Here is a 17,124-nt window from a genome sequence, read left to right on the forward strand (position 1 = left end):
GGGGGGGGGGGGCAGCGTTGAGTCCCATCGCATGTGGAAGGAGCCCTTCGAATGCAATGCCCACTTACTCGAGCCGTAATTAGGCCTTGACATTGTGCCCCGCAAGGCAGTTTCGGTGGCAATAAATAGTAGATCCGCTCGTACCAAGGTCCAGTTCGTTGAAGGCATCTGTCAGCAGCTCATCGGCCCCCAGCTTCCGCTACGGGCCACGCGACCACCTCGCTACAAACGTATCCCTTGCAGACGCGTCCCGGGACGGAGAAGGAGACGGACTGGGCATCTCTATTCCGCTTTCAAGTCTGTCTACGCATCTCCGGGCGACGAGCTCTCAGCCATAGAGCTTCGGGGCGTTGTGCTGCGCTGACCTATGTACCTCCTGACGCCGATCGCCGGTCTTTCTTCCGCTCCATGACTTTACAACGTTGCCCCGCCATTCAGCGCGGAAGGTCACCCCGGTCTGAGGAACCAGTCAAACAGCCCTCAGCCGGCACGTGCCATGTCTGGACGATGAAGGACGTGCGCGTAAGAGGGCCAATAGCCGAGTAGGTTCACTTCGGATCGCAGCAGGCGGCGCCAGTCCTTCCTTCGCACGCGTACTACGCACTAGAGGCTCTTCGCCTCAATATACCCCCATCCCCACTCCCGACAGGAAGGCTTAGTCTTTCTTACACCGTCTGAAGGGGCAGATTTTCTTTCCCGAACCGAGCTCCGCAGCGAGCGGGGCTGACGATACGAGGCACGAGGCGTTGGGATGTAGGCTCGTGATACCCTCCATGGTCCAGCGCCCTCTGTGGCAGTGCTTTCCTGATAATAGGGCGAGCCCATGTTCTCAAGCGGCTGGCAACAGGGGGCATCAGGTTCCGAGCCTGCAGTTGCTTGGAGTCCAAAAAGTGTCAGGCCATCGCTCGAAACGCATCCTTCACTCTCACCCTCTGAGGCCAAGCCCGTCAGTTGCAATGGCAGCCTCGACTGTGTAAGCGACACCGTATTGACTCATCGTCGCGCGTCGCTCAAAGTCTTGAGGGGCCGCAAGACTCCGAACGCCTGATGTCAATGTTGTCTTGACAGATCTCGTAAATTTCAAGTGTCTCGTCCTTCGCTTTGATGCGGGTGGCACCTGCGAGTTGAATCGCACCCATACCAGACCATGCATGCTGTTGGATAATCTACAACGTCCGCAATCTCCCCTCTTTTTGCATGTCGATACAGCCTCTCGCTTTACACATCGGTACAGCCATCCGGTGAGGCGACGCTCGTTGAGGCGCCCCGCCGCGTGCGCGCTCCCCTTCCGCCTGAATCTGCCACTGCACGTTGCCCTTAGCAACCAACAGTCGGAGAAAGAAAATATCCTCACATGTCGTTGACAATTCTCCTCGCATATTGCTAACTACGGCTAACAAATATCCTCGCATGCTGCTGACTATAGCCGCATATCCTCCCATATTGCTAACGAATCAGTCGAGGAGTAGAGGCTCACTGGATCCTCGAACGCCGTGGTGCCACTCGCCCGAAACAGTCGTAGGATGGCATGTCGCCATCCTTCTCCCGCGGTGAGTGTCAACCACCCTCATGGGAGAGCAGAGGACGCATGCGAAGCGACGGTCTGTGGCATCTTCTGGGTAGTGGCGACGCATGCTGCTATTGATGGCCTGCCCCGTCAACATGTGGGAAGGCAGGGAGAGAGTGAGGGCCTCCACGATCAAGTCCTCCCTGGTCAATGCGGGGTCCTCGTAGACGGGCTGCTCGCCTGGGAAAAGATGCTCCATCTTGCTGTGCGCTGAGGCGGAGTTGCGTAGCCTGATGACGCACTCGCCACCGCTGGTCCGGATGGTGAACACACCACCACGAGCGAAGCTGCCTAGGACTTAGCTGCGTTGGGGTTACTCCTGAAGGATGAACAGTAGGCTGAGATGTAGTCCCAGAGCTTGTTCGCGGAGAGCTCATGGTCCCCGGGGCAGCCTTGAGCAGCCCAATGACGATGTCGGACGGACTGAGGAGCAAAGGAGGGGCGTTCGGGATGAGTGTGCTGGAAGGGGTGAATCGGAGGTTCCAAAAGTATAGCACTTGTGGAATGCCGAACAGCTCCATGGAAATGGGCTGCACAGATGTTGAGTTAGAAGCCTTGCTAGGTGATGGTGACATTCGAAAGGGCAGAGAAGAAGGACGGTCCGACTAACCAGAACTCTTTGAGGTAGATGGTGTGGTCCTGGAGGAGTTCTCGCAACAGCCAATGCAGCTTGTCTCTGTGAAGGCCCTCGTATCGAACTGGGGATTGCTGTGGCACTTGTACCACGTCGCCACGATCCACACCAAGAGTCTCCCACTCGGGCTAATCCCTGACTCCGATGGACCAGTTGTCCTTCCCGCTCACCTCGGTGCGCAGGAAGGACACCAGCTCGCCGACTGTGACGTAATAGGGCGGCCCGTGTTCTTGCACGCCCTCGACGCAGACGTCGGACAGCTTGCGGCCGCCCGACTTGCTCCTGAACTGCTCCCTGGTGGAGATGCTGATCCTCTCTTTCCACCCATCCTTGAGGGCATGGAATGGGTGGAGGAGACCACTGGCCGCGTTCTCGAAGATCGTGGACCAGTGGTCATGGGCCCAGGGAAGATCGCCATCAGTCGCCGCCGCAGGCCGACCACGTCTGATGGACGCGCGGATAGCACGCGCTAAAAGGTCCGAGAACATAGACAGCTCGAGGGCCTCGACCACGAGAAGGCGGAAGAGCTTCACGTCCTGGTCGATTGCACTGGACGTGGCCGGCGCAGGGATGATGGCGCTCACGGCGCTGTAGACCTCGGGGTCTACTGCCCCTGGGTGAGAGAGGCGAATGATCTGGCGACCACTGCCAGCCATCCTTGCGAATGGTGGTGCCGGGGATCAGGCGCCGAGGTACGCAAGTAGTTAATCGCGTCGCGAGGGCTGCCGCGTCAGCGCCGAGCGTTGTGCACTTGTGTCACTTACCTGGGACCATGCAACGCATATAGTGCAGGAGCTCAGCCGTGCCGAGCTCCATCTGTCCGCCGCTACGCCTCAGCAGGCCCTTTCGTTAGGTCGCGGACCGACGAAGTATGCTGGGGCCCGCGACCTCGTACCGGACGTAGCCATTGTCTGCATAGCAGACAATGGGTCGGCCACGTTGCACGGCTTGAATCTAGCCGAGGCCGGAGCAAGGTGAAAGACAGTTGTACGACTGCCTTCGACGGAGTGGACGCCCATCGCTGTGGCGAGTGCAGACTCGACCACATGGACGTCGCGGCTGCGGCGCTTGATCTCTTCGTCGGCAGCTGTTCGGAGATCGAAGTTCGACGCCCAGAGCACGAGGATCGAGATCTTGTACAGGTTGCCGTTTGCAGACCTGTACAGGAGCAAGGTGTCACTGCTAGTCAGGTTGTGCCTACCACGCCGAGCTTTCATGACTCACCTCCCGTTTCGGAAGTTGCCCAGGTGGCCCCTCGCCCTGCTCTCCCCCCCGGTGTATTGGCCGGCCGAGGCCGTGCCCGACCCCACGTACACCAGAGTAGACAGGCTGGGGTCCTCTGCGGGCTCGGCGAGAAGGAAGTATACAATCCATGTAGGAAAGAGGAAGGCACTCATCAACGAACCCTTCATCCGATCGAAACTCGGATAATTTCTCCTTCCCTCGGCCGCCTCCAGGAAGATCTCCTCTGCGCCAGACTCCAAGCCATCTGCAACAACCTCACAGTACTCGGAGACTTGACGAGGGTCGCCAAGTAGATCGTACCAGTAGGCGATAATGTCGTGCTTGCGCACCTCGGCGAAAACGGGGACGAAGAGAGCCTTGACCTTGGGAGAGCCGCTGGTGGACGGGGCCAATGGCTGCCAAGCCGTCCACAGGGCCATCAGCTCATTGTGTGGCCTCAGGTCGCCAGTGAACTCGATATCGGCCTGCTGTCAGCTGAGGAGACCAGGTGGTCTTGAAATACCTTGATGGCGAGAATTTCCTTATCCCCTTCCTTCTGCTCCGCCTGCCACGAGCCGTCTTCCCCCCTCGAGGTGTCGAAGCTCGGTATCCATCTCCAGGTCAATCGTACCAGCAAGAGTCCATGTTGTGCCTGCGCGCTTTAAGCAAAGCAAATGGACTAAGCCTGAAACGTGCACGCCAGCCTGTTTTGCGTTGGCGAGTTCGTCGGAGGCGCATCGGAAGCGGGAGGGGCACTGCGACAGGAGGCCATGTCACGAAGGGAAAGTGTTCGAGTGAGTCCTTCAACGGATTACTGGACGTACCCCGCGGTTTGCTGGACCGACAGCGGGTCGGCGACGTTGGCGGGGGTGAAAGAAAGGGAGGGAAGGTCAAAGACCACGGTCCGAGAGCCTTGCTCGCTGTGGACGCCCATGGCGGTTGCCAGGGCTGACTCAATGTGGACCTCACTCCGCTCCTCCTTGATGGCCGCGTCAGAGGCCAAGCGGAAGTCAAAGGGCGTAGCCCAGAGAACCAGGATGGAGATCTTGTAGCGGTGGCCGTTCGCACACCGATAGAGGAAAAGTGTCTCACTGTTTGTCAGTACCGGCCCTCGGCTCGCTCAGACACAGTGCGGTCGCACACTGTGCGGTGGTGACTCACCTTCCATTTCGGAAGAAAGAGAGGTGGCCCCTCAAGCGGGACTCGCCGCCCGAGGAACCCAGCAGTGATCGTGGCTGAACCGACGTAGCCAATCGTCGGCAGAGTGATGTTGTCGACCGGCTCGGCCAACTAGTAGTACACAATCCTCCATGGACACTTGAAGGCGTCCATCAGGCCACCCTTCAGGGTGGCCGGGGAAGGTATGTGCGGTTGCCACCTGCGGCAGCAACGAAAATGTCTTCGGCACCAGGCTGAAGTCCGCCGATGACGAGGTCGCACAGTTGTGTAACGTCGTAGGAGTCGTTGAGACGATGCTTCCAACAGAGAAGCACGTCATGGGTGGCGACTTCGGCGAAGACCTTGACGAAAGTCGGCCGGAGGGAAGGCGACGCGACGGTCGTCATGTCGAGACGGTCGAAGTTGTTCCACAGCTTGATCCACGCGCGCGCAAAGTTCCGGTCGCCGATAAGGTGATAGTAGCGGCTCTTGATGCTTGCGCAGATGGCCGCCCCGCCGAGGCTGAAGGAGGGGCAAGGACATTGCAAGTGCTTCCATCGCAAAGTCTTCGTTGCAGACTGGGTAAAGATCGAATACGTTACGCTCGGGGGGCTTGAAGATGTGGTCGTATTGCGCCTGTTGCGAAGAGCTGCTGGATGAATGGACTCTTCTATCCGAGGAGGGTGGGAGAATGTAGTGTGGGAAGGCTTGGCGGTCAGTTAACGTGTCTTCCTCGCCACCCAACGACTTACCACACTCTAGGAGCTTGGAGCGGAAGTGAACATGGATACGTAGTCGAAGCTCGCGGTCGATGTTCGATACGCACTGATGAGAAGCATATCAAAGCGAGAGACGTGAGAGGAAGGAGGAATGGTACTGGAGTGAGTGAAGTGAAGAATAAGAGGAGGAAGACACATATAAGAACGTTGCAGCTGCGTGCGATGGAGGTTGAGTCACCTGCGATGACGTCGGGATCTAAAGTCAGACGCGTGAGGCTTGGTACCAACTGGTGATCGGTGTCTCAGGTCTAGCGCCCGACTGATATTGTAGCCTGAACGCCCGAGGTCATCGCTAGTGTCGCCCTGACTGTGACAATGGCGAACAACGGAGCGACCAGGTGGTGGAGCGTGGAGTAGTGACAGGTCAATAGCGATGAATGAAAGCTGGTGGTAAGCAGGTGCGCAGTTAGTCCTGCAGAGCGTCGCTGAAGAGGATAGAGTGCAAGGTGGAGTCATGCAGCTCATCGAGACATGATTGCGAGTGTCAGCTGGGTGTGTGCGATGCAGGCAGAAGCGAGCGTAAATGATCGAAGTCCAGACTTCGCAAGCATGCAAAACTCGCAAGTGGACACAGTTCAGGGTCCATGAGACATCGGGCCGAGTCTATCGGCGCTAAGACGCCACGTGGCTAATGTCCGACTTTTGGATCGAAATAGCTTTCCCACGGCAGCCGCTTGCAGGCTTTCAGTGGTCCCGCGCCCTGGCGCTGGCTGGCAGGTCGGTACTCGAATTGTGCTCAGAGTGCGCTTTTGAGGTTCTCTTAGCCGTTCAAGCCAAGTGAGTGACACCCCCGACGTCGATCTCAGCGCTCCCCTCGACATCGACGACATCGGCAACATCGACCACGACATCGAAGGCAACTAGAAGCTGACAGGACACCAGAAAACCCGCCAAAAATGCCTCACTCGTTCGGTACCAGGGCGCGCACGCGTCACATGTTCAAGCGCCAGTTCCGCCGTGCGTATCGAAGACTTCAGACAGCGACGAGACACAGACGACGGACGGAGACGATGGACAGTATGACGAGGAATGCGTAGAGGAGGAGAGAGAGGGCTGGAAAGACGGAAAGGGTTGGATGGTTGGGCCGTCGGGAGTTGGATTGAAGATCTGAGCGGCCCAAAGACCAGCACCATCGGAGCGTCGACGACTCGTCTGCAGGCTTTGCTTCGCACAAAATTGTCCCGGAATTCTGCTGCATGCGTTCGCTTGCATGCGCACAGAGTTCGGAACGATGCGTGCATAGCAGTTTGCAGGCAGTTTAGCGAATTTGGTGGCTGGATGGTGGCAGGGTGGAGGAAACGTCCGTCGTCTTGTTGTCTCGTCGAGCTGTCCTGAACAAGGATTCCAGCTGACTCTTCTCAGAGCACGGTGCTCCCTCGCTGAACGTCTACCTCACCACCTACAAGGTCGGTGACATTGTCGACATTGTCGCCAACTCGTACCAGCAGAAGGGTATGCCCCACAAGTGTGAGTATCATCCCACCACCCAACCAACCACCCACCAAACCACCTCCGGACTTCTTCTTCACGTTTCCTCTTCTTCTTTCTTCTTCTTCTGCAGTTCTAACGCTCAGTCTACCATGGCAAAACCGGAATTGTGTTCAACGTGCGTTTTTTTGAGCGTGCTCGATGCATGCGGGCGACTTGGAGAAATCGAAAGATCGAAGAAACTGACCAAAAAACAGGTTGCCCCCCGTGCTGTCGGTGTTATCTGCTACAAGGTCGTTAACGGCCGCTACATGGAGAAGCGCGTCAACGTCCGCATCGAGCACGTCAAGCACTCCAAGTGCCGTCAGGAGTTCCTCGACCGCGTCAAGTCGAACGCCGCCGCCAAGAAGGAGGCCAAGGCCAAGGGCGAGGTTGTCGTCCTCAAGCGTCTCCCCGCCCAGCCCCGCGAGGCCCGCACCGTCTCCACCAAGAACAACACCCCCCAGACCCTCGCCGCCCTCCCCTACGAGACCACTATCTAAACGGAGCGCAGAGAGGTGTTGGCTTGGGTACTTGTACTTTGCAGAGATGGATCTCTACACGCATTAAGGCTGTTGTGGCATCGTGCGACTGACTAGTGGATTTTCCGCCACACCGCCGGCTGACTACAGGCTGAAGCCACGCTGCAGCTGTGGATTCTGGAGCACGCAACTGAACGCAGACTCAGGGCCCGGTGCCGCTCTTCGAACGCATATGGTTACATCGCAAGGTACAACTAATACTTCGCAGATCTGACCGAGTCCCACCCCCTGTTAATGACCGACTGCAGCTTCGGTCGCGGGCGCAAGTCCCTCTGCAATCGATCTACGACGAAGCGGAACCCAGGCTTCCGCCCAAGCACTCGTGCAACGGCGCTCTTCGCTATACTGCTATCAGCTTCCACCGTGGGCTGGCTAAGCTCACTGTGTAAAGTCCTTCTTGGGTGTGGCGTAGTGTCGTTCGGGCTCGTCTCCGCGCGCAGCGTGGTGTACCCGTGCCCGGCCAGAAGTGAACGAGTACTCGATCGCCATGCAGATCCAGCCTGCCGTCAGCTCATCACATGGATAGTATACTTAGCTGGGGACTTACGGTACACCAGCTGCGCGAAGTGACGATCCAGCGGCTGGCCAAAGTAGTGCGGGATCTTCATCGCGGTCTGCGCGAAATTGACATAGACGTTGGTGAGCACAGTGTCCTGCGCGTTGTGTTGCGTGTCGAGCTGGTGTCAGCTGCGTATCACGGCGCCCAGCTCACGTATGCGACGTGGTTGCGGTTCTCCAACTGGCGCGAGAGCCATCCGACGAACGCTGCACCGCGCCGTCGAGAGCTGCGCAGTGCAAAGCTCTGCCGTGTGTCTGACGTCAGCTGGAAGTATCATCTCAAAGCTCACCGCCAAGGAGCCGCTCGATGTCAATGCTGAAATCGAGCGACGCCGTGTCCAGCCGGAACCCGCAGTACGGGAAGAGACAGCGCCCACCCTCGTTCAGCGTAGCGACATCTGTCGCGCCGTCGAGCTCGAAGTTCGCCAGCGTCTTGCCTGGCGAGATCCGTGCGCCATACTCGGGAAAGCCGCGGGACATGGTTGACACGAAGCGCCGCGCGACGGCGAGTTCTGATGTGATGAGCAGAAAGTCATCGATGTACCGAAGAAGTCGCTGACGTTAGCTAAGCGATATCGGAGGCAGGATCAGCTAGGACCCACCGTGCCGCGGCGCTGTGTAAAGCTGAGGTGTTTGCGCTCAAGGTCAGCATAGAACAGAGAACACAGCAGACTCGAGATCTTCGAGCCTTGAGGGATGCCTGTCTTCTGGCGGTACAGCTTGCTGCCGAGCTGCCACACGTTCTGAGCAACGTGAGCTCGCAGTTGAGCAAGACATTCAGCGCGCGTCGTGCTTTTGCGTCGGACCTGGCATTAGCGTTCACCATGAGGCCACTTCTCACGAGATCGACGAGAACGGCATTACGCATGGGCTCGGCAACGGAGCGCGCATGTTCGCCCCATTGGCTGAGGGAGGAGTCAGCGACAGCGGCACGGGTCTTGAAGAGCCGCCGCGGTGTACTCTGCGATGCCTGGCTTGCTGGCGGAAGCATGAGCACGTAGGCGATGAGGCTGTAGTCGCTTTCCTGAAGTCAGTTGCATCCTGGGGAAATGACCACAACCTGTTCCAGCAGCTCGCCGATCACTTCCATCAGCTTGTCCTGCTTGATCGTGTCGAACGCGGCGGCCACATCCATCTTGACAAAGTAGAGCTTCGGTCTGATGTTAGCTGAAGACATATTCGTGGCTTACACTCGTCCATGGTCCTCGGTCAACTCGCGTTTCAGTGCTTGTACGGGGGCGAAGATCTCGTTCGTGCCGAATAGACAGGCGCCCATCTCAGCGCGGTGACGGTTCTTCTCGAGCGTCAAGATCTCGTGCAAACCTCTTAGTGCCTCGTTGGCACTCTGTGGGCGAGCTGCGCCAGCTGCTTTCTGGAGGGTCAGAACGTCCTCCCGAGTTCCACCCACAATTCGGCGCCCCAAGTTCACGATCGGGCGGAAACCGGTCGCCTTCGGGATCAAACGAACAGCACTGGCGCCGTGCGTGCTGCGCAGTGCTGCTTCGACGTCCTCCTCCTTCAGCTCCTCGAGTAAGGAGTTCGCCAGCGAGCGCAGGTGCGGCCGCGAATGCGCCATCCACGCTGCATGGTTGTAGTAAACCGTCTCGTAACGAGTCGTGGCAGTTTCTGTCGCATAGAAGCAGGCCTGCTGTCAGCTAAGGTGTAAGCCTTCTAGCTTACACGGAGAAGGGGGATAATGGCGTCATCAAACAGCCAAAGGATGAAAGCTTCAGCTAGCTGTCGGCGTTTGGTTGCTTCTTGAGGCGACACCCGTCCTTCGCCGACGCACAGCCAGTCCAGGTCGTTTACCCGCATGTCTTGCATCACAGTGTGCAGTGATATCGGCTCGAACATCTTGGCAGTGACAATTCGGCGTGCATCTGGTATTAGCTGGAGATGCGAACGATAAGCTCACTGCGACAGATCACGTCGAGGTTGTGCTGACTGCCGACCACTTCGCCGACAAGGCTACGGACCGCGGCAGTAGTGAAACGGCATACTTGGCTTTGGCTGATGGGCTCAAGGGTTTCCTTTGACGGTAGTTGATCAATCTCCTCGAGCTTCCTAGGCAGTGGAGGATACGCGCTCTGTGGTCAGCTTCAACAGTAGGCCCATCTAGCTCACGAGGTCGACGTCTTTCTGACGGTCAGCTCTGGTATGTCGGGTCAGCTACTCACTGTTCGGCTCAGTGCTCTGTGAAGAAGCAGACCATAGTTCGTCCGATCATGGTCTGTTTGCAACTCTGTCATGGCGGATTTCATAGTCGTGACTCTGGCCGCACTGCCCTTGAGGTCGCCCCTGCGGTCGATCATGTCGGGGAAGATCGCCGCCAGAAGCTTCTCAGGTCCGGGCCTGGAATTGAGGACGTCTGTCGTTAGCTCCGCAGCGGAAAACTTAACTCACGGTCTAGCGGTAGCCCGTAGTGAATCTTGCCGCGGGCAGTGCGAGGTGGCCTGCCGTAGAAGATGCGCTCTCTACGAAGGTTCACACTGGCGGCGCTGCTATCAGCTGTGAGCGGATGTATGGAGCTTACCCTCTGCTCGATTTTGACTTCTTCGCAGGAGACTCGTCGCGTTTGCGCTTCTTCCCTCTCTGGACAGCTTCCTCTGCAGTACGGGAGTTGTAGAGCTCGTGCATTGGCGGCCCACTCAGTTGTAGGTAGCAGTTGTTGCCAAGGGGGAGGAAGACGTTGGCGGTGAGAAAGAGATGGCGGAACCCTGCATCGCCGATCCGGCTGCGCAGGATGCGCCATGGCCGGGCACGGAGTGCATCAGCAGGTTCACCGACATACTGTGTCTCCTGGGCTGCTTGAGTCTGCTGGTTGTTCCAACCTTTTGCCTGGGCAGTTAGCTTCACACGAGAGCAGTTCCGAGCTTGCGCTCAACACACCCTATTACCGAGCACGAGCACATCGTGACCCAGCGCGCGAAGTAGGCTATCGATCGCCTCCTGCTGCGATCCTTCTACGGGTCCGAGGGAAGGGAAAGGACCCAGCTTGTGGTGGCGTTCAGCACACAGCACGCCCTTTACAAGAGCGCGGTAGCCTTCGGGATCAGAGTGGTAGACTAGCCCTTCGTATGACGAGAGGTACTCTTCCAGTGTGCACAGGCGAGGATAGTACGCGGAGAGTGTTTTGTGGTGCATTCTCTTGTCGACCCCGGGCCGCGAGTCGACACCGGGGCTGTCGATGGTGGATGGTGTGGACGTGAGTCACCTGGACACAAAGCGAGGAAGAGGGCGACAGGCAAGTGGAGGTGGAGGTGGAGGTGACTGGACTGTCCGCTTGTTTGGTTCCGATGAGGTGGAGGCGGGTGGCAATCGAGCACAGACAAGGCAACCAGTGGCATGGAGCACGCCGCTGCGATCGAGATTGAGAGATGTGTGAGACGTTGTGTGACGGCCATGATCAGTGATCACCTCGACGACACGCTGTAGCTGGAATGAACTATGACATGCAATTTTCCCTATGACACCTATGCTCCTATTGAATGTAGTCGATGGCGATGCTGTGAAAGATGGATCATGGGTGCTCGTCTGACCACGGGATTGCGCGGGTCTGCGGATGCAGGCGCTGTGTGTTAGCTCGCCCTCCGCTTTTAGCAGTACTTACATCCCGGATAGCCCTCACAGCCTCAAGGATCTCTTGGCCTACCGCGTAGCGACTCCCCGTTTGTGGGTCGGTGACGTGCACGTGGAACATGTAGAGCATGTTGGTGATGAGCTGGCCGAGCCGTCCGTCGACTTCCTCGCTGGTTACCCTTCTGTGAGTTAGCTGGACTCTAAAGTTTCAAGTACCGGTCAAACCAGAAGCACCATTCCTGAGGTCAGCTCGAGGCTTTGGCAGCCCTTATGAGTACTTACGAAGGCAATGCGGGGCAGGAACGTGGTGAACCAAAAGTGTTGTGAAGAGCCCATAAGCGTCGGGTTTAGCCTGGGATCAGCTTGCGACCAAGCATCGGAGCTCACATTGTCTCTGCAATCCGGATGTCCTGGTGTCAATGGTGTCCAATGCTAACTCACTTCAAGGATGAGGTTGTCCACTTGAAACTCCTCGAGCTCGCTGGAGTCAGTCGAAAGACCACTCTCAACTCACGACAGGCGCCAGCTCTCCGCCTCAGGGTACATGTACTCTGCTTTCAGCTTCAACGAAGGGGCTGCTAACTCACCATCGGTGGTGAAGGGCTCAAAGGTGGACCGGTACGTAACCTGCGTCGGCGGCGACATGTGTGGCTGTGCCGGATGCGATCGGAGGGAAGATGGAGATGGATAAGGAGTTGGCCTTCCTTTAAAGCGGGCATAGTGAGTCGCGCCTCGATGTGCTGTGTGAAGCATGCTCCGGATGGACACGATGTACGTCGCCCGGATTGCTGGGGCCGGGTTCGGCGGGCATGTGTCGAGGGTGTGTTGGCTACGGGCGAGAGTGAATGCTGTGGTCGAGATAAGTGGGCTGTGGGCATGTTGGCTGTCGAAATTTCTGTGGAACGAGGTGTTGACGAGCATACGGGGGAAGCGGCGCAGCACGCAGAGTGAAACTCTCCCCGGACGAGGGCGACCGTGCGAAGGGGATCGGCACGAAGCAATGCTCGCTCGAGGGCGCAGTAAAGGCGTAGGCAGGGCGTATATTAAGAAGCCTTTGATAGGGCCCGATTGCCCCCCCGTCGTCGTCGACTCCACTGCACAGCGAACACTGCGCGGAGACAGGCGTCATTCGTTGCTGCGCCTCCGTCAATCGCGCAAGAATTCTGTCCCGCATTGCCGACTCCAGATCCAACGGCAACGAGCACACACGTCGCACCGGGCATGGTAGTCATTGCGCCTCCCATCGTCATTCTGCCCATCATCCGCGGGCCGCGGGCAGGAAGCGCGGATAGGCGGCTCTCTCGGTCGGAACACTTCCTCATGTCCATCGCTTCCATGCCTCGGGGCACCCGGCCTCTGCCCCATACCGCGGGGGTACAGCGGCACCAAACGTCGTCATTGTACACGAGAATGTGAGCGATGGCGCTGTCAAGGCGTCGTGCGGAGGCTCTGTCCGGCACTACCATAGGTCGTTGGACGCTCGGGGACATTCGTCTCCTCGTCGCGACTTATAGACGAACAGCGTCGCGATCGAGGCTGCGGCCCACATGCTCGGCGCTCGGCTGAAACGCAACCGCATGGCGCCGCGCGCTCCGACGACCGGCGGAGTGTCCCGCCTCGCTGCCGGTCGCTCACTTTCGCATTGATCAGCACGTAATGAAGATGACCCGAAACTGGATCAGTACCAGTCAACGAAACGCAGATGGGATCGGCGCTCCACAGCCTGAGTGATTGTGCGCATCGGGTGGATCCCAGGGCCTGGCAGGCCTGTCGATGCGACACGCGCGACAATTTAATGATGGCCCAGAGTGACGATCCAGCCAATCCTTCCAGCCCCTGCGACCTGCCCCTCGCCGCCACGTTCGCCTTTCCTGGCCAAAACCTTCAGCCTGTCGTGTGCCCATCTCGCCCATATGCCCACTCCAAACGTCGGGCCCTTCGCCGCCTTTCGGCCTCAATTCTCGGAGAACGTTGTCGGGGCTCGGATTTCTGGCCAGCGGAGTTATCATCTCGCCAAGTCTTCTGGAGACAGATGTACACGGCGCGGCCCAAGATGTCCAAGATCTGTGTTGACGAGCAGACTGATCTCTGCAGATTTCCCAGACAGCTGACAGGTGTCAAGAACGCAGCGTCATGTTCACCTGCGGTCAGCCTTTCACATGCACCCAAATTCCGGTATGCCCAGCCCGCTCCAGCCAATCCAGCCCGAAGAGTGAGAGGCTGTTTCACGGGCATCTGGCAGATGCAACTGAGGGCTCGGGATGCGTTACGTAACTGTACGGACGCGTGCTGGTCGTTGACCCTGGTGCCTGCCGCCCAAGCCGGGCATGGTCAGGACTCCCTGTCACATCGCTGCCTGCGCGCGTCGCTCCAGTCTCCTTTCTTTCACGAAACCCCTCCATTCACCCTGCCATCGCGACATGCGACGCCTGCATGACGACGAGCAGAGGTCGAGTTTGACCCGGCCCTGCCATCCGGTACCACCAGCTCCCTGTGGAACCAATCTTACCCCGGCCAGCGAGGCCCCACCATATACCGACGCACCCCATTCTCAAGGGCTGGCCGCGCCCAAGAAAACACCCTCGCTTACAATCGTTCCTCAGTGCCTGTCCGGCCTCTTTTTCCTCATTCCCCTCAATACGGATGCCCCCGGCCTCTAAATGAAAGCTTGTTTCTTGCGAGCGCACCTCGCAATGTAGGGGCTGACGTGACTTCACGACTTGGACCCATCGGTAGGAAGGGGGTCGCTCTTGCTCTCGAGGCTGGACTCACAACAGGTCGCTCTGACAAGGTGTTGTTGCAACATCACTCACTTCCAACTTGACGAGCAGCTCGATAGACCGTGGAAATGAGGAGACGAACGCCATGCTGGGTCTTGGTGCCCGCGCTCCTGCCTATGGCCCTCGCCCAGGAGGAAGGATCGTCCGGCCCCTCGGCAAACACGACGATCATCGCCGTGTGCGTAGTAGCCGGCGTCGTTGCTGTGCTCTTCGTCGTCGGCGCCGTCGTTGTGTGTGTTAGGCGACGCCGCGCGCGCAAGCCCTCTCGGCACCGGCACACGAACAACCCGTACGGACAAATGGAGTCGCCCCAGCTGGCAGCTCAGTTCAACTCTGCGCCGCGAGGACGAGCAGGAGGACAGCAGCCGTCGACAATGTACCACGACCTGACGCGCGCGATCTCGGACATCTTCGGCGGGGACGATAAGCCCCAACCCCAGCCACAAGGGCCGCACTACGCCTCCCATTCTCAGCTCAGTCTCGACCCGAGGTCCCAGCAATACGCCTCGCGTTCGCAGTTGAGCCTGAACCCCGGCTCGCAGTACGCGTCGCGGAGCCAGTTGAGTGTCGCAAATGACGCAAGTGCGCCGAGCGCGTTCGCATCCAAGACGAGCCTGGCCCAGCCGGACGCGGCATACTTTAGCGGCTCGACGACATCACTGAACGATCCGAGCAAGGGCTATCACTACAAGCGGCGACAGCACAGTGACGAGCTGTGCACGCTCTCCAAGCCCATGACGAGGCGCAGCGTCTCGGACGCGCCCTACCCGCGCCCCATGATAACTGCGAGTTCATCCTACCCTCCGCCTCGGCCAACGCACGATACGCAGCTTTCCAAGCGCCCCTCCTACCCGCCCACGTCTTCCGATGCTTCGAGCAGCCCCGAGATCCTCACGCCGCCAAACTCTCAGAGCAAGGGCAGGCGGAAGATGCCCCCGATTTATGTTGCTTCGTACGCCGAGCCGGACCCGGCGGGAGCCGACTATGCGCAGGGGGTGTACTCTGATCCGATGTATGCGGAGCAGCAGTACGAGGAACCAGATCAGATGGACCCGCACCAAGCCTGGACGAACGATTACACCGAGCTCACGGACTTTGCCCAGTCGCCGACCGCGGCCATGTTCCCGAAGAAGATGAGCATTGTCGAGCCAGCGCCACTCGCCCCGACGGCCGAACCTGTCATCTATGATAAAGACTACGCGCAGTTGGAAAGGACGGGAATCGTGACGCCACAAGGCCCGCCATCCGCCCTCAGCACTTCCCCCCCCCTCAGGTCCATCCATTTCCGATCCATCGTCAGGACCGACGAGACTGCCTCCCGCACCCGGAGCGCCAGCGACTTCTGCCCCGGTACCGAAACCCCTGCGGCTACCGCAGCTCCAGAGCACACCGAAACCGGCACCGCCGAGATCGCGAGGGCCCCCCGCGATCCGTGGACCTCCGCCGCCGCAGCAGGCGAGCTTGGCACACCTAGCAGCGCAGGAGAAGGCGCGCATCGCCGTGAAGTTGGCCCAGCAGCAGGCCGCGCACGCCAAGATGGTATCGTTCTCGGACACTACGCCTTATGCGCGGCAACGGAGCCAGAAGAAGAGCGATCGGGAGGCATTCCAGGCTGCCATGAGGCGAGAGGGTAGCCGGTCAGCTAGACGAGCTTGGGAGCGTCTCAACTAGTGCCCCCAGTCCACGGATCTCTATCCTCACCAGACTGCCGAGCTTATCAGCTGGACAGCGATAAGCTGGTGACATTGGGTTTGGAGAGGACAAGGCTATGGTCATGAGAACTCGAGTAATGTTCTCACGATGGGCTTGAACCAAAGTTCCAGCAATTCTCGAGATGCACGAGGACAACGGCTGTCTCCCATCGGCCCACGATGGTCGGGCGAGGCCCCTGGCTTCCGGCCTCCGGACGATCATGGGCGAGAACTTTCCCGGAAACCGGTCGATGGTGATCCGAGAGCGTGACGAGTGACATCTTGCTGTGACACGCTGAAAAGAGGCACGGGAGTGCTTCGAGGTACGGACTGGACGTTTTACGTGCCTCGTGTCGACCGTCGCTTCATGGGAAGCAAAGCCGGAGTCTGCCGTCCTCAGTGTACAGTGTACGAGTAGAAGAAGCGTGTACGATGCATCAGTTGTAAAGACATGTACGTCTGCAAGGGTGTGGATGGCATGTCCTTGGCGCGTTTCATCGCTCCACTGTCGTGCGTGGACGTCGGCGAACCCCTCTTGTTCCATCTAGAGCGAGCCCAAAAGCTGACAATTCAATGGCAAGGTGTCCATCAAGGGAGGCGAGAGCACGTACAGCAGCAAGCACAAAGCTAATGCTCCGCTGCTTCTGCCAGATTAGCATTCGGGTGCGCTTGTTGTTCTCGTTAGAGCTGGCGAAAAGAACATCTGCATCGTCGTCGCACACTGTCTGGGAAGCGAAAAGTGAGTCCTCAGCTTCCTAGGAACGCACAGAAAAGGGGGTACGGACGGGTTTGCTGGTACAGTGTACGCTGCAGCTGTACGTCAAACTGAGTAACGTGGGAGTGAGACATCATTCGCAAGGTGAGAGTCGAACTGACATTAGAGTTTCGAGCGTGCCTAGCCACCTCCGGGGGTGATCTCCAGCAACAGAGGTGCAGGCGTACGACGACCACCATCCCTTCTTCGCCAACCCTTCGTTGCGTCTCAGCGGGAAACGCCTAATGCCTAATTTCACAAGCTGGCTCGCTGACACAGAGCTGCAGAGCCAGCAAGGCGTCTGGAGGCTACGGAGGATGCAGAGTTTGCGTTTTTCGCCAAAACCATGATGTGCGCCAAACCGTAATCCTTGGTCTTCTGCCTGCCAGGC

General features: G+C 58.6%; 5 protein-coding genes across 5 annotated transcripts; 2 read left to right on the forward strand and 3 right to left on the reverse strand.

Moving 5' to 3' along the window:
* Positions 1-1,454: 1,454 nt before the first annotated feature.
* On the reverse strand, positions 1,455-4,359 carry A1Q1_01986 (uncharacterized protein; the record flags this gene model as incomplete). Its single annotated transcript, XM_014324994.1, has 8 exons — positions 1,455-1,770; positions 1,841-2,125; positions 2,178-2,329; positions 2,372-2,814; positions 3,097-3,359; positions 3,426-3,898; positions 3,949-4,084; positions 4,250-4,359. The coding sequence occupies 8 exons, from the start codon at positions 4,357-4,359 to the stop codon at positions 1,455-1,457; spliced, it is 2,178 nt and encodes a 725-aa protein (XP_014180469.1).
* A 1,899-nt stretch (positions 4,360-6,258) lies between these two features.
* Positions 6,259-7,332, forward strand: A1Q1_01987 (60s ribosomal protein l21-a; the record flags this gene model as incomplete). The annotated part of the gene is made up of 4 exons (XM_014324995.1): positions 6,259-6,319; positions 6,725-6,829; positions 6,937-6,968; positions 7,048-7,332. The coding sequence occupies 4 exons, from the start codon at positions 6,259-6,261 to the stop codon at positions 7,330-7,332; spliced, it is 483 nt and encodes a 160-aa protein (XP_014180470.1).
* A 1,162-nt stretch (positions 7,333-8,494) lies between these two features.
* Positions 8,495-11,073, reverse strand: A1Q1_01988 (telomeric template RNA reverse transcriptase; the record flags this gene model as incomplete). Its single annotated transcript, XM_014324996.1, has 7 exons — positions 8,495-8,948; positions 9,120-9,574; positions 9,719-9,783; positions 9,845-10,016; positions 10,107-10,281; positions 10,463-10,767; positions 10,819-11,073. 7 exons carry the CDS (start codon positions 11,071-11,073, stop codon positions 8,495-8,497), a joined length of 1,881 nt encoding a protein of 626 aa, XP_014180471.1.
* A 376-nt stretch (positions 11,074-11,449) lies between these two features.
* On the reverse strand, positions 11,450-12,153 carry A1Q1_01989 (uncharacterized protein; the record flags this gene model as incomplete). Its single annotated transcript, XM_014324997.1, has 5 exons — positions 11,450-11,485; positions 11,540-11,701; positions 11,791-11,902; positions 11,950-11,976; positions 12,023-12,153. 5 exons carry the CDS (start codon positions 12,151-12,153, stop codon positions 11,450-11,452), a joined length of 468 nt encoding a protein of 155 aa, XP_014180472.1.
* A 2,434-nt stretch (positions 12,154-14,587) lies between these two features.
* On the forward strand, positions 14,588-15,922 carry A1Q1_01990 (uncharacterized protein; the record flags this gene model as incomplete). The annotated part of the gene is made up of 1 exon (XM_014324998.1): positions 14,588-15,922. One exon carries the CDS (start codon positions 14,588-14,590, stop codon positions 15,920-15,922), a length of 1,335 nt encoding a protein of 444 aa, XP_014180473.1.
* Positions 15,923-17,124: the final 1,202 nt, after the last annotated feature.

Source organism: Trichosporon asahii (assembly GCF_000293215.1).
Source record: "Trichosporon asahii var. asahii CBS 2479 unplaced genomic scaffold scaffold00050, whole genome shotgun sequence".
Classification (NCBI taxonomy): Eukaryota; Fungi; Basidiomycota; class Tremellomycetes; order Trichosporonales; family Trichosporonaceae; genus Trichosporon; species Trichosporon asahii.